Here is a 16,493-nt window from a genome sequence, read left to right as displayed (position 1 = left end):
GGTGGTCACCATCAAAAATCGAGTTATGAGGTCAGACGTAACCCCCCCTTCCTATGCAGTTGCACCTCATCACCCGTAGCACTCAAACCAAGGATTAGTGCGAAATCAGTCCCTACAAAAGGCACTATAACCTTACCAAACCAAAAACCCTCCTCAACATTATCCCAAAGGGAGAGCAATGTGTCTAAGACAGGCCTACTCTATTTTATATATGGTAGACCTAGCATGTGCCCAAATGAAGTGCCACGTATTCTATCCTTCTGTTCATCAGACATGCACGGGATTAGGGTGATCATAAAATTTACAAAGTGGGTGAAATAACACCTTCCATTAACCATATTACTCGGGCCAACATAGGATTTTTTGCCGGTACTCTGCTTTGGGGCCATCTTAGATTTCTGCATCACAAATATAGTTACAAATTATATTTTAATAATATCAACGGAAAATAAATCATCCTAAAACTAAAACAAATAACACAATTAGCACGGAATAGAAAAATTTTTCCACAACAAATATCTCAAATGTGCTACCACAACCTCTTTGTTCATTAAATATGTGAAATCCTAACCATTCCAACAACTATCTGGAATGCCGTACAATACTACATATCACGTTCGTGTTCAAATAAATTATTCGAGAAAATATGTGGTGACAAACCTGTTGAAGGAATGCAGAGACGTCTCGGGAAAGGTTGTAGAGACCAATGTCCACCTAAGCTTCTGCTACAAACGAACAGGGCGAAGTCGGTTCGAAGGTCAACTCCGAGGCCGGACAGAAAATAGCTCCTTGCTCCTCAGAATCGGGTCGGAAAGGTTCTACTTTTCCAAAAGGCGAACGGCTTAACAGGGGAAAAGAGGAAGATCGAGTACCGTTGGGAAGTGGTTTGCAGTTCTAGGGTTTGAAACCGGGGTGTAAAATCAAGCGGAATCGGGCGATATTTTTATGGAATTTTTTCCATCCGAAGAGAGGATTAGGATACGAACATTGGGGACGAAACGAGGGCTGGAATCGGTGAAATTTGAATAGGGTTCGTTCAAATGAACACAGAAGCATAGGAGGAACAACGGAAAAGAAAAAAGGTCAGAAATATTTTGGTCATCTTATGACATTTTAAATATTGATGGATGTTTATTAATAGAATAGTCAATAGCGACTATTCATTATAACGAGTCTAACTTTGGACCGCTAAGCAACTACCAAAAAAAAAATTTAACAGAACGTAGGGGTAACACTTTCGTGAGCGCAAGACCATTTGATCGCACTCCCCGCTTCCCTTTGAGAGGCGTGCGGATGGACTCGGTAGACCGGCGGTTCCCGTCGTTTCGACCCCATCCGGACCTTCAATAAAATTAGAACCGGAGCCCCTCTCTCTCTTCCGCGGTTTCTTGGCCCACTGCCGTCTCTCCTCTCCGCTGTTCCGCCGAAGGGATAAAAATCCTTTTGTGGGGCTCCTCACGGCCCTTCGAGGCGCTTCGTAAATAACCGGAAGCCAAAACCTAACTGGGAACGGCAGAGCACTACCCTCTCTCTCGCTCTCTCAAACTCTGCCATGTTAATCTTGTTCTGAAGACCTCTATAGCGAGAGAGGGGCTAGGGTTATACCCTCTTCTTCAGCCAGCCATGTTCGAAGGAGTTGTCAGCCAGGTGCTCGCCGGCTATCTCGGCCGCTACGTGAAAGGCATCCAAAAAGATCAGCTCAAAATCGGCATCTGGAACGGTGAAATCCTTTCTTCCTAGTCTACTACTCTTTCCGACTTTTACAATCTTCTCCTTTTCCGCTCGCTTTGCATCTCCTCCTTCGTTTTAGACTGAATCGTCCAAGTTCTACCACCGTATTGCTCTCGAATCGTCCTTACTTCCTCTCTTCCTCGATGAACAGTCTTGGTGGGACATTATGTACATTGGATTGGTTGTTGTTCCAATAACGATCTTGACAACTTCACAAGATTATCCATCGTATGATTTAAATTTATCCTCTCACAGAATACGACTTTCGGTGACAGTATCAGGATCAGCTCTGATGATTTTTCTGTTTCTTCCTATTGATAAACTTACATTATTTGGGTCATTTTGCAGAACAAATATTATTGGAGAAAGTAGAGCTAATACTTGAAGCCTTTGACTATCTGCAGCTGCCTTTTGCGCTGAAGAATGGTACTATTATCAAGCTGTTTAACTTTGTTAGCTTCTCATACTTGATGATCAGATTAGATATTTGTTAATCGGCCATATTTCTTTTTCTTGTTCTTGTTCTTGCTCTTGTTACATTTGTGTCACTATCCATATTTGTATATTTAGTACCACTACTCATATACATGCTAATCATAATCCAGTCAATCGTTCATTTGTTAACGTTATACAAATTATTCTTATTTTTACAAATTCTTATTTTATTCTATTATGATATGCTTGCATTTATCTGCAATGTTTGATGTACTTCCAAATCCCTCAATTTGCTACTCTATTAAAATTGCCCCTTGTTATACTTCTTTCAATATTAACATTGTGTGCTAGTTCTTAGAGAACCATTGTCTTATCTCATTCTTTGGAAAAAAAGTTTTTAGTGCCATGCTATATTAGTTCTTCCCAGGCATTGGCACATGTTAACACACCTGAACTATCACATGGCTTTCCTTTGTACTAGTAAGGCATTGGGTTATGTGTGTATTCATGCCATCTTACACTGGCAACACTTCAATCCTTGATTAAAAAAGGGTTTTTTTGAAGCTTAGTCCCTTTGGTCCCTTGAAGCAATGCTTCAAGGAAATGGTTAATGCACTGGAGAATGGTTAATGCACTGGAGAGGTTGTTTCTACTTTCTAGTGGGAGGCACATATCTTACACTGAAGTTGCTCATGCAGAAATAACCAATGCCATGCCATTTGAAACATATATTTAGATCTTGCCTACAAGATTACATCATCTAATCATAGGAATGAACAGATAAGCTCAACATGGTATGAGTTTTTTTTTTTTTAAATTTTAGAAAAATAAATATGAGCAGACAAAAGAATGGTCAGTGAGTACTTTTCTAATAATTCATGCATGACAAATGTAAGAGCAATTCATGTTTCTGACTTTATCTAAGCCTTGTAGCTTGTGGACCCCTGTATGGTTTGAACAAAAAGTGATCCACCTAGCTAGTCCAACACCATCAGGTACTTTGACTCTGTGTTTCCAGCAGCATTTTCATGTGGCATACTGGAATTCACGGTTTATACATCAATGGAATAAGGGCTCGAATATTAATCCTTTTTCTAGAGATGGCTCGTGTTTATCTTTCTTCCCTTTCTGTCATTCTCTCTATGTACTTTGGAGGGAGTAAGAGTGGTGGCATTCTCTCTTTCTTCCCTTTTTGCCTCCATCTTCGGAACCATGCTAAGTCCCTATTATTGTTTTCGTTTCTGGCATAATTCACTTGCTCATGAAGTATGGAATTACCTTGCTTTGAAAGTCTTATTATTTTTTCTTTAAAACATGAACTAGTGCACTGATCTAGTTCAGATATTGAATACTATTTATTTTTTGGACTTTCAAGATTCCAAAAGTATGGATAAGCTCTTTCATGTACTTTATTTTTTATTTTTTCTCCTAGTTCTTGATAAACTGATACCTATTTTTAAAAGTAGCTAAGTTTCTTTTCCAATTATGACAGGACAAATCGGGAAGTTGAGCATCAAAATTCCTTGGAAAAAGCTGGGATGGGACCCTATTATAGTTGTGTTGGAAGATGTCTACATATGTGCCTGCCAGCGAGATGATAATGAGGTATATTTATGGCATGTACATTATCTATATAATGATCAGATTTTTGTTTATGTGATCTGAAATATTTAAACTGATAACCAAATGATGATTTTGCTTGATTATGATAAGGATTTTTATTACTTTCCCATATAGTGGACTTCAGATTCAGTGGGAAAAAGGGAGTTAGCTGGCAAAATGGCAAAACTTAATGCAGTAGAATTGGGAAAATTTTCAAAGCGAGTATGCGGTGAGTTTATCCAGTCATTTGATTTGTGATTTCTGCTGGTAGTAGAAATGGTGTTATCAAGTTGCAGTATTTGGAAAATGAAATTTTATACTTATTGGATGATACTATTCCATCTTATTTCCCTCCTTGTTTCAATGATTATTATGCAGGTTTGTATTTTAGCACCATTGATTGTTTATCGGTTAAACTTCTTGATTTCTTTGAATAAGTTAAGCAGAGCTATTCTGCAGCCTCAAAATTTCAATTCCAAGTGAAATTTTATACTTATTGGATGATACTATTCCATCTTATTTCCCTCCTTGTTTCAATGATTAGTGTGTAGGTTTTGTATTTTAGCACCATTGATTGTTTATCGGTTAAACTTCTTGATTTCTTTGAATAAGTTAAGCAGAACTATTCTGCAGCCTCAAAATTTCAATTCCAAGCGAGATAAACCCATTAGTAATGGTAAAGAAATATCTGATAATTAGGTGGAAAAAGTGATCTATATGTATGGTTATCACATCATCAAATATTTTTTCTGATGTCTTTCTAAAGTAGACCTCTTATAGTTTGTTTAAGCTTTTAGTTTTTTACCTCTACATATCTATTCTTATGATGTTAGGAGCAACTCTTTTCAGGCATATTGGGTAAAGTAGTTTAGGTCCTAGATGCAAGGGTTGCCGAACCGAGCTGTATCAGCCGGTTCAGCCCGAACCGAGCCGACCCGCTCTTTGACCGGGTCAGTTCTCCAATGGAAAATGGCTCTGGCCTAGGGCCGGAACCTGATTGGATGTGGCCGGAGCTGGCTGGAATCGGTTAGAACCGAACGGTTATGTCCGTTTTGACTCGGATTCGGTGCGAAACGACCGGTTCACATTGGATCTGGGGCCCCACTATGGGGCTGTGGCAGTCATTGCCATAGCGGGTGCTATGGCGTGGCGTTGGCTTTAAAAGCCAAACGCCCTTGAAGGGGAAGGCCCGAGAAGGCCTTCCCAACGACCAGGAGTAGATTCAGGACCTTCTTTTTTTCTTTCCAAAAAATCTACAACACTGATTTAGGCTATCGGAAGGAAGATTCAAGGATAAATAAGGTGTGCTTCTTTTTCGCTATCTTCTTCCTTCCTTTTTTTTGTAGGATCTTGAAAATATAGCTCAAAAATTGCAAAAATAAGAGGAGATCATGCCAAATTTTTCAATTTGGGCTAGAGTTTTTTATATATTGTAGATCTATGGACTATGTATATGTTGACATAAAAAGTTTTAATTTTTGGATTATAGATATTTTTTAGAAACTATAAATATGTTTTCTGTTAAAAAAGATAATTTTTTGAAAAATAAAAACATCTTAAATTAGAAATGTATTTAGGGCTATGCAAGCTACTTTATATAAAAATTTGGTGTCCATTCATTCAAGTTTTGATGCGATTATGCACATAGTAGCATAGGCCTAAATTTGAAAAAAATAAAAAATAAAAACTTTTTATGCATGTTCGAGAGCCTAGAAAAATATATATAGCATTCATTATTGTGTTCTACTTGGGTTTGAGTTGAAATTAATTTTTTAAATTATTAATATTTAGAAATTAGTTTTAAATATAAAAAATAATTTAAAATATATAATTATTATCAAGAAGTATGAAAAATAGTAGTATGTATTACATAATTCAGAAGTAATTTCTGAGGTAGAAATCTTTTTTTTTTCGAATTTATCATATATAAACATATTTTTAAAATAGAAAATATTAAAAATATAAAAATAAATAAAAGATAAAAAATATAATTATGTATTAGATAAATCAGATGTATTTTTTTGAGGTAATAAAAAATTATCGTCCTCGTATTAATATTTTGTTAATTTTAAATAATTAATAAACTGGTGTACTTGATCGATCCGGAGCCATTAAGAAAAAAGGATCTAGAGTGTGATATTGGCTGGGAGCATGCTACACAGCTCGAGGGCCGGTACCAGTGGTAGTGCACTGGTGCAAAACAGAGTTAAGAGGAGGAGGGATAATCAGGTTGAAGCAACATTTAGCTGGTGGTTACCGCGATGTATCTATATGCCGCCAATGCCGATTGGAGGTTTGGCTGTTGATGGAGAAGCACCTCGCTGATTTCAAAGTAGCGAAGGAGAGAGCTGTCAAGAAGAAAGCGGAGGTGGAACACCTCTAGGGAGTCAGAGGAGGTGTATGCTCCAGATGACGAGGGGGCACAGCATAGGGCTCGATTTGGGCCTTCGTTCTACGAGTCGGGCTCTGATTTTGCGAGCAATAGGGCAGATCTAGAGTTCACGAGGACCTCCTTAGTCAGGAAGGGCGTCAGCAGAGGTGGTGGCCGGATTGCATCTATGCTAGGTGCATTAGGTAGCAAAAATAAGTCATCCAGAGAGATTCTACCAGGAGCAGCAATCCATGATTTAGATTTGCATGCCATTTTCGGCAGAGATTAAAAGCAGCAGAGGGTTGACTCAATGCTGAAGAAGGATATGTGGCGAGCTATTGGATGCTGGTTTCATTTCAGCAACATCCCAGCGAATGTGGCAGACAATACGTACTACAAGTCTGCTATTTCCTCCATACAGGCTGTTGGTTCCGATGTAGACTCTCCAGGCCCAAAAGACATCTACGGTGAGCTTCTTGACAGCAAGGGACCGAAACTGAGTTTTAAAACCCTGCTGCTAGTCCTTTCATATATATATATATTGCTTATATTTTGTAACAAAAGAAAGTTTTATTGCAGTAGAAGCTTGTACTCATCATAGAAGCTTCATTGTTGTTAGTGGCATGTAATTTGCAGTGAGGGACAAAAGGACCCAAAATCTCAACTTAGATGAATTAGTAAGTAGCACAATCAAAATAGCTGGACATGTCCTTCCTGATGTCTTGTACTTTTCATCTCTGGTATGTATATCCATGAGCATGGCTGCATGTGCATACTTACCATCTTGTACAGAACCTTAACAGAACCTTACGCTTACTTGCTGTATTTGTGTTTTATTCCCATTATTAATCATTGTAATCATGTGTTGATGTCTACTCTTTCTATGTTATTTCGTGGTATACTTCTGTGCCTTTAATAAATTTTGCATTTTTAGATGTTATAGTAGGATGAATGGTTTGTGTAATCTAATGTGGTTGCAGGTGCATCCTTAAATATATTTAAAGTTCTTTATCGAAATAGTGTTCTCTATGTTTTGTGAGTTTTTATTATTTTCTGGCAAACTGTTGACTTGTCATTTTTCTTTCCAGACAATCAGGCTGGCCAGTCATTTATTTCGTATATTTCTGCAAAGGTGCATAAGTTTGACTAGCTAAGTCTCTAAGATTAGCAAATTCTGAATTATGATAAATTAAGTACTTGGTGAAACAAGTTCTGGATTATGATCAAGTAGTTGTAGAAATGCTGCTCTGATTGACATATTTGCATACAGATTCTTGACAGCATCCAAGTTTCAATACAGAATGTTCATATTGTATACATTGATTCTCATAATAATCAGGTACTGATTCTACACTTTCTTATGCAGCTCTTGCATTTGTAATATGTATCTTTTCTCTCCAGGGAATTTTTTCATTGATTCCTTTCTTTTATTCCTATAGTTATTTTTTTGTAACTATGCTCATATATATCTCCTAGAACTTCCAATTGTCAACCTAAGTCTTCTTGTGTGATCGGCAGTATTTCATTCCTTTCAAAAGCTTGGAAATAGAATATGTTATTGATTTCTTAAATCTGCAATATGTATGCTTTTCAGAATACATCCTTTCATAATTCATTGTCAGCTACGATTTAACCCAAGGACATGTCTGCCTTTCTTCCGTTCCCTGTTCTGTGGCCAAGCTGTGAAACAAGTATCTGACATCCTGAGAATTGTGACAACCATAAGCCGAAATTTGCTAAAATTATGTGGAATAGAGTTAAGAAAATCAAAAGGATTCAGATCAAATGTTTACTTTCACATTGGATTAAATGAGATAAATCAGTAGGTGTTAGATAATTCCATTGCCCATTAGCTTGTAATGATGCTGGTCACATCTTCTCAATTATATCTGTTCTCCTTGCTGAAAATTTTGCATTCTTTTATTTGACTGCTATTTATACTAATCTATATGTTAGAAATTCATCCACCATATATTTGCATTTATGAGTTTTATCGTATTTTAGTATTTCTTGGATATATTTCATGGTTTTGTAAGTAGAAAAATATGATTGCAAATAGTGGTTTGGGTCTTTGTGAAACTGAAATTGTAGTCTCAGATGTTCTCAAGTTCTAATTTTAGAAAATTATACTTTGAGTAAATTTCAAATTTACAAAATTAAGAATCTTGTTCTAATCTGGGGGATATGCGAAGGAGACCCAGTTGGCAGGCTAGTTAAACAGGCAGGTCAAATGGAAGAGCTATGCCTATTTCATCACCAATTAAAGACCTTGTTGCCCAGAGGTGCAGCCCAAGAGGGGGGGTGAATTGGGTCTTTTAAAAAATAATGAACTAAATGACTTATGAAACCACTAAAATACTTTGGCAAACTCAGAGATCTAGCAGCGGAATTAAAACAGCACAAATAATGCAGTATGTAAGGTGAGGAAAATAGTTAGAAGAATGCGGTAGAGAGAGAGACAAGCCACACACAAACACAGAGATTTATATTGGTTCGGTGCACTCCAAGCACATACATCCACTCTCCAAGCCAAGCTTGAGACTTCACTATAATCTAGCAGATTACAACCTGAATGTTTTTCGGGCTCACAATCAGAACCCAGTTGGTTTTCCCAGGCAACCAATCGATAATCTATCACCGTTTGTTTTTCGGGCTCACAAACAATTCAGTTGGTTTTTCCAGGCAACCAACCAAGAATCTTTACGCTGTTTTTCGGGCTCACAAACAACCTAGTTGATTTTCAGATAAACCAACCAAAAATTTTTTCTTTGCTGAATTCTCCTGATTCAGCAACTTCCAATTAAGGCTTGGAAGTGCTTTTACAAGTTTTAGATGATGAAACTGTTACAGCAACAAGTAATCCAAATAAATGATTGCTGTAACCAGAAAACTAAAGCTTCAGAAAATATAGAATGAATCAATAGAAGCAATGCTGAAGCCGATGAAGAGGTTGGCTGTTGATGAGAATCCCAATGCTGAGCACTAACTCTTCTTGACGCAATAGATGAGAAGCTTTGACTGATTTTCTCACAGAAGCAAGTTTTTGAAGAATGCCGGTGAGGATGATGAACTTTTTGCTTTTTCCTTCTCTTTTTGATTCTTCTTCTTGTGGAATCTTCTTTGCTTAATTGAATGTATCTCTCCCTTATTCTCTTTCCTTTCTGAGGTTCCCTTGAATTTATAGACAAGTTCTTCAGAGGGATTCAAATTCCTTTCTTGCCGTTCTGATAGGAATCTTTTCTGTTACAGAAAAGGACAAAATTTGTTACAAGGTTTCCACTGTGGTGCCAGCTGTACAGGGGTCGACTCATGTTTATCTTGGGTCGGCACTTCAATATATTGAGACGGCTCTTGCTGCTGTAACTTCAAAGGGTCGACTCTTTAAACTTAAGGGTCGACTCATCTTCTTCATGGGTCGCCTCTTCAAATACAAGGGTCGACTCATCAAATAATCTTTCTGACCAACGTTGGGGTCGACTCTTCAAACATAAGGGTTGACTCATCAACGTTGGGGTCGACTCTTCAAACATAAGGGTTGACTCATCAACGTTGGGGGTCGACTCATTAGAAGCAAGGGAAAGAGTCGACTCATCAATGTCGGGGGTCGACTCATTAGAAGCAAGGATCGACTCATTTAAACAATCATTCTGACCAACGCTGGGACTGAGCTGGGGTCGACTCTTCAAACATAAGAGTCGACTCTTCAATGTTTGGAGTCGACTCATTAGAGGCAAGGGTCAACTCATTAAATCTTGTCTCAGGCGGTAAAAGTTCTCTGTTTAATTTGAACCATGCAAGAGTCAACTCACGTCTTGCGGGGGTCGACTCATTGACTGTGCCACTTGAAGAAAACGTGCCAGAGTTGACTCAAACTTGTCCTTTTTGCTTAGGGGTCGACTCAAGTGTCCCATATAGAGTTCTTTAGACTTTTTCTTTGATCTTCATGGATTAGATTAAGGTCATTTTCCTTTTAGAAGATATCCAATAAAGTGTTTTTGAAGGGTTAAGGATAAAAATTTTGTAGTGCTTCATTTCTTCTGATTTTTCTTGACTTATAGATCTTCACAATCAAGCCAACATCATTAGGACGCAACATTAACTCAAGTATGGTCTGCCATACCGGGCCGGTACGTACCGGTCCGGTCTGGGACCGGTACTGGATCAGCGTGGAATCCGGTACCGGTTATTGTTGGAGAACCGGTACGGGACCGGTTCGGGCCGCCACCGGTACGCCGATCGGTACCGGTACGGCGGACCTTGAACTCAAGTGTTTTATAATCATCAAAATTCATCCTTTAGGGTTGACAAACCTTTAAATTCCCTCTTTTGAGTCTAAAAAATTTGATATTATGTTAGAACCAAGACCTAGAAGCAAGCCCACTGACCTTTAAATCAGCTCACTTTCGAAGTTTGTTGGAAAACTCGTACAATTTGCCCAATGCTGTTAGTTGGAAACCTTTATTGGATGTGATGAATATACTTAAGATGATCTAATCAAACAACTGCATCTTTAATTGATTTTTGAGTGGCACACAATTGGAGAAGGTACCAACGTTGCTGATGTTTTCGCTTTCCCCTTAGTTTTTAATGACAAACTAATTACGTATCCCCATGTTGAACTTCAAGGTCAGAGCTACAAATTTATCCTTAGCAGGCCAAAGGAACTGATTTATGAAATAATAATGAATAGGTCATTACCTAGTTATGGTCCTGACAGTCCGAGGTCTTGGGAGAGGTCAACTGGGGAGAGACCATTTTTTTTTACAAAGTGGCTGCCCGAGGACTCGATCTCGTGCCATCGCCCTTGTCAGCCCAAGCCTTTTATTGTTGCACCAAACAATGGCCTCTATTAAAAAAATCTCTGTAGCATTTTATTTTGAAGAAAAAAATGACAATATTTGATAAAAAATATATTTGTTGTACCAGACCGAACTGGTAAATTTTATTCGATTGATTTATTATCATAAAATAATATGCAACAATAGTTTTTCTTTATTATTAAGTCTAAAAGAAATGCACAATTAGGAGCTGCATAAACCAAGGAAAAAAGTATTAATTTTGTAAAGTTAAAACACCTATTTTGAAAAAAGAATGCTAATATTAGTCTATATTTTTCTTATTTCTCACAACATGAACTACTGGTATGGAAACCATATGTCAATGAGCAAAAGTGCATGCTAGCGAGAGGGAGTTGGTGTAAGAAAGACAGAAAAGTATTGATGGAGGCACAATAATACGAAGGAGATGATTTTGGTATGCCATATGTATTTAGATTTTCTTTAGTCATCCGTAATCATATTTCTTTTTTATGTTAATGATTTCCATTTAAAGATATGAAGAAGCGCTTTACTAAACATCCATAATGAATTGTTTCCTTATGGGAATTACAATTAAAAAAGCTTGTAAATGGGAATGGTGTGGGGAAAATGATTAGCAATAGTTTAAAAGAGTGCGGACTTTATTGTTTACATTCACATAGATATCAAAATGGAAGAGAAGGGTTTGGGTTGGGGGGGGGGGGGTGGAGTTCTTGACAGAGTGACAGATCTTTTGTGCCTCATATTTGCATTTAAGGGTAGATTTAGAATGTTGGGAGGTGAGAGGGGGTTAATGGCTGCTTAGCACCCTATATAGATTTCAAACCTTGGTTTGCCCTAGAGTTTAGAGGATAGGTTTGGTTCTTGAGAAATTGTTCATAAGGTTCATGAGAATGTTTTCATAGAGTTTTGCTGATTAAAGAGAAGATTTGTTGAGGAGAAAAGGGCAAAAGCAAAGGAAATAGAGAGAAGAAGAGAGCAAAAGCAAAGGAAATAGACAGAAGAAGAAAGCAATATTAAGGGGGATGTAGAGAGAGAGAGAGGAGACAAGGCAATGTATATGAAGCCAGCTCCGGCCAAAGAAAACACTTTCTCAGTTAAATGTCATAGAGCTTACTACTTAAGACTATTATGTTGTCTCATATTCAATATATAGTCTACCCCAAGTTACGCTGAATCGGTACCGATAGGCCTACCGGTCCGGTACGAACTGGTCTCCTGCCCCCCCTTTTTTCGGTTCACATCCGCGCGCGGACGCGGTTAGATAAAAGGCCACAAAATGGCATGTCCACGCGCGGACGCGGTTAGATAAAAGGCCAGAGAATGGCATTAAATGCCACTCTATGACATTTATGACCCGCGTGGGGTAGCGTGCGGGCGCGCTGCCCTGCGCGGATGAACTGGCCTGCCCCCCGCGCGGATGAACTGGCCCGCGCCCGCGTGGGGCGGTTCCCAGCATGGGGAATCGCGCTTGCGCGTGGTGGAATCGCGCGCGCCCGTGCGGGGCGCTCTGCCCCGAGGGCGGGCCACGCGCTTTGACACCACAGCGCGCATGCTGTGGTTTAAAATCCACAGCACACGCGCTATGATTAAAAAAAAATTGGTACTGGTACAAACCGGCCGGTTCGCATCGGTACGGGCTAGAACGAGATCGGTATGCAGCCGGTATGCATGCGTACCAGTCGGTACTAGCTCGAAAACAGCTAAAACCAGTTTTCACGTTGTCCGGGTATCGGTTCTAGGCCGGATCGGTCCGTCCCGGGCCGAATCGGTTGGTACGGTCCGGATTGGCAGATCATGGTCTACCCTAATTAAAATGATGGGTAGCCAAATAATTTGGTGACCAAGTAATTTATGGATCGAGAAACTTGACGTTTAAGCAACTTAAGACTAACTTAGTGGCCAATTAGCTTATAGCCCATGTTATGTGAGGATCGGGTAAGCTAGTGAAGCTCCAACAAAATTACTAGAGAAATATAACTTAATGCTTAATTCAATATAGATTGTCAAATAGATTTGAAGCCTTTGATGCTCCAAGAGCTCCATTGGCGCTCCTAGTAGGTGGTGGAAGGCTTGAATCATTATGATATAAATTGAGGTCCGCCAAACTGGTACCAGGACACATGGTATGAAATGGCATGCCGGTTCCGAACTAGCATGCCAATTTTTTTTCCAATATTTTTAAAGTTTGAATTATTAGTAATCATTTTTTTTTAATTTTTCAATGGTTGTAAGTACAATTTGATGTTTTTTGATGTTTTTTGATGTTTCTATGATTTTGATACATCCTAAATGATGCCTCTTGATGTTTTAGAGTGATGCAAAACATAAAATGATTAGTGAGATGTTGCATGCTAGAAGAAGTAATATAAAATATCTAAAATCAATTAGTAAAATATAAAATATAAAATGCTATAATCAATTACATATATTTAAAGTACAACATACATACTAATATTTAAAATCTCGTTGAGTGGCGATGTCTCTCATAGATATTAGGTGGTATATCAGCCCATCCCTTTAACCAAGCGGCGGCGTAGTCTTGTATGCTCATCCTATAAGGAGTGTTCTCTGGGTTATAACGAGTTTTGGATCTCTCACTAAAGTTCTGGCTCTAGCTACTTGTTTTAGTGGTTATTGGATCAGAGTTGTCATGTCAATTGTTCAACTTTGTAACTCAACAATAGAATGAAAAACTCATTCATGTTTTAACACTTTCATATTCATTAAATGTGTAATTATTATTGAATATTTTTGAATTGGATGACATGCTTTACGTAAATCATTGGTGAAAACTCTGGAATTCGAAAATCAATGTTAGGGCATCAAAATCGAATATCCACACACTGATCATAATTTTCACTTGGAAAAGCACATATAATTAGAAGAATATATGTTTTGGAGGTATCTGACATACGCATTATATGGATGCAAAAATGGTTGTTTGTCCCTTTACTGGTGTGCTATAATACCTGATAGAGTATTTAAATTGAAAATCCACTTTGTAAGGACTGAATATCAATTGATTTTGGTGCTTAGATCCTAGCAAAACATGGTCTCATACAAGGTCCGCCGTACCGGATCCAGTAGGCGTATCGGTTGCCTACCGGACCGGTACGGTTTTGGTTCATACCGAAATTGGGCGGTACGAACCGGAAAGCTCATCTCCGTCGGAACCGGGGAAGAAGAGAACGAGGAAGAGCGCGGGGAAGAGAAGGAGGGAGACCACCTATAGCCGCCATCGGAGAGCCGCGGAGAGGCGGCGGAGGCCGGTGGGGGGCGGCGGAGCGTGGCGGAGGCCGGTAGGGGGCGGCGGAGCGCGGCGGAGGACGGGGGAACCTGCGGGGACACGGCGGAGGCCAAGGCCGCGGCCGCGTCCCCTGTTTCTTTCGAAATAGGGGACGCGGTTGCGGCTTTTTAATTTGGGGATTTTAAGTGAAGTCGGTAACCGACATGCTGACTTCACTTAAAACCCCCAAATTAAAAAGCCTCGGCCTCCGCCGCGCCCCCGTGGGTTCCCCCGCCCCCCGCCGGGCTCCGCCCCCCCACCAGCTGCCACCGCTCCTCCGTGGCTCTTCGATGGCGGCCACAGGTGGTCTCCCTCTCTCTCTTCCCTGCGCTCTCTCTTTTTCTCTTCATCTTCTTCGTCTCCGGCACGGAACCGGCCTGTACCGGTTTCCACGGCTCCGGCGTACCGGTAGCTGGCCGGACCGGTTCGGCATACCATGGTCTCATATCAGCAAAACCATTCACTTTGCACCCAAATTATGCATAGGTTAGAGATCAAGAAAACATGGTGGTTTCTAGGGCTTTTCATTGGTGTAGGTCATGATAAACAGTATGGATCTCCAATTTGGATGGTCTATCATTGACATTGAATCATTAACATAAAGTATGTATTTCCTCTCATTTTTTAAATTTTATTTGGTTTAGTTTTATGCTTCGCAATATGATGTTTTGACTTTGTACTTTTTGTATTTATGTTATATAATCACCCACTTTGAGATGACTCAACGAAGCCATGGATCTGCTTGAACTATTAGAAATCTAGGGTGGTAGAATTTTTGACATTTTCAAAATTGACATGAAATAATTACTTTTCCCTTCAAAATATGCCACTCTAGTCATTATTAAAGTCTCTTGCATTTTTAGGTGACAATCAGCTCATCATTCGTCACTTTCAGTTTTTTTCTTCTAGTTTTCTTGTTCCAGTGTCCTGAGAATTACTAAATATATCTTGGCTATGTCCTTGGGTCCTACCACTGTCAGCTTTCTTCTGGCCATGCTACCACAAGATCTCCCAAATGACTTGATGGCCTGCCCTAGCAGCCCCACCACATGCTGGTCTCCCTCCAATGCTCTAACTGCTTTCCTATCCACCAAATTTTCTAGTGCTTATTAGCGGACATTTTTTCCCCCAACACTATGCCCTTACTAAGGAAGCCCCATCAAGTCATTGTCCTCCATTGTTGCCATCACCAGATGTGAGGGGAAAGTGGGAGTAGTTCTCTTCACCCTCACTCCTTGGACCTTGCACCTCTGCGCCATCCCCTATCAACCTCAACTTTGCTATCAGTGTCTCCCATCACACCCTGCCTGATGGCAACTTCAGATGGTCATATTGAAGATCACGAGTATATGCATATGTATATAAGTTTGTGTGCAAGGTATGTTCCGGTCGGTTCAGCTTCAACTTGTACCGAACCGGTGCCGACGTGCACCGGTACGGTACAACGTATAAAAGCGAGTCGAAATCGGTTGGTTCCGTACTTGTACCGGTGCAAACTGGGTCAGATGCGAACCGGCCCGGTTTGCACCGGTACAAGTCGGTTCGCACCGGTGGGAACCAGGCCGGTTCGCACTGGCCCAATTACTTTTTCCTCGCGCGCTCAAGTGCGGGGAAGCGCGCCCCGCGCGCGGGGAGGAGCGCCTATGCGGGCTGGAGCCGGCGTGGGCCACTTAACGCGCGGATGCGGACACGTAGATTTTTTTTTTGGGAATAGCGCGTGGACGCGCTAGCGGTGTGATTCCCCACGTCGGAACCGCACCCGCGGCCGATTCCCTAGCAGGGAATCGGCCGATGCCACTCTGTGGCACTTAATGCGTTCGCGATGTGTTGTTTTTTTTGTTTTTTACGTCCGCGCGCGCGCGGCTGTGGACGAGCACATCTCCGGTTCGGTACCGGTTCCGAACCGGTGCCGAACCGGTACCATACCGGTACCGGTGTTTACTGGTACGTCGGTACGGTTGGTCTGGCGAACCTTGTTTGTGTGTTTTGATGATGGCCTTGTTTGGGAATAAATAAAGATAACTCCAGCTTCTTCATTACTGTTTTCTTTTCCTTTCATTTAGTTTATTTTTTTTTTTGGCAGCTGAACATGTTACCTATTTTTTTTATCTCTATCAAGTTACTAATTTTGGTGATTCCATTCCAGGAAAATTTTATATTTGGCTTAAGATTTTCGAGTCTTACAGTAATGACAGATACATGGAAGCAGAGTTTTACTGGGTGAGTTTATAACCTTATATGGAAGAAG

At 40.1% G+C, this 16,493-nt stretch overlaps 1 protein-coding gene across 4 annotated transcripts in view; it reads left to right on the top strand.

Moving 5' to 3' along the window:
• Positions 1–1,374: 1,374 nt before the first annotated feature.
• Positions 1,375–16,493, top strand: part of LOC103723626 — a 111,315-nt gene continuing 96,196 nt past the window's right edge. For 2 of the 4 annotated variants that reach the window (XM_008814589.4, XM_039117452.1), the window contains exons 1-7: positions 1,375–1,720; positions 2,080–2,157; positions 3,659–3,771; positions 3,904–3,997; positions 7,228–7,271; positions 7,410–7,478; positions 16,392–16,465. In XM_008814589.4, coding sequence (XP_008812811.3) covers positions 1,624–1,720; positions 2,080–2,157; positions 3,659–3,771; positions 3,904–3,997; positions 7,228–7,271; positions 7,410–7,478; positions 16,392–16,465 — 569 coding nt within the window. In that variant the 5' untranslated portion in view covers positions 1,375–1,623. Of the gene's footprint in view, positions 1,721–2,079; positions 2,158–3,658; positions 3,772–3,903; positions 3,998–7,227; positions 7,272–7,409; positions 7,479–16,391; positions 16,466–16,493 lie in introns of those variants that run through there. The other 2 variants (XM_039117453.1, XM_039117454.1) reach the window with 2 other exon arrangements.

Source organism: Phoenix dactylifera, unplaced genomic scaffold (assembly GCF_009389715.1).
Source record: "Phoenix dactylifera cultivar Barhee BC4 unplaced genomic scaffold, palm_55x_up_171113_PBpolish2nd_filt_p 000228F, whole genome shotgun sequence".
Lineage (NCBI taxonomy): Eukaryota > Viridiplantae > Streptophyta > Magnoliopsida > Arecales > Arecaceae > Phoenix > Phoenix dactylifera.
The sequence above is the reverse complement of the archived record's forward strand: the minus strand, read 5'-3'. Positions and strand labels throughout refer to the sequence as shown.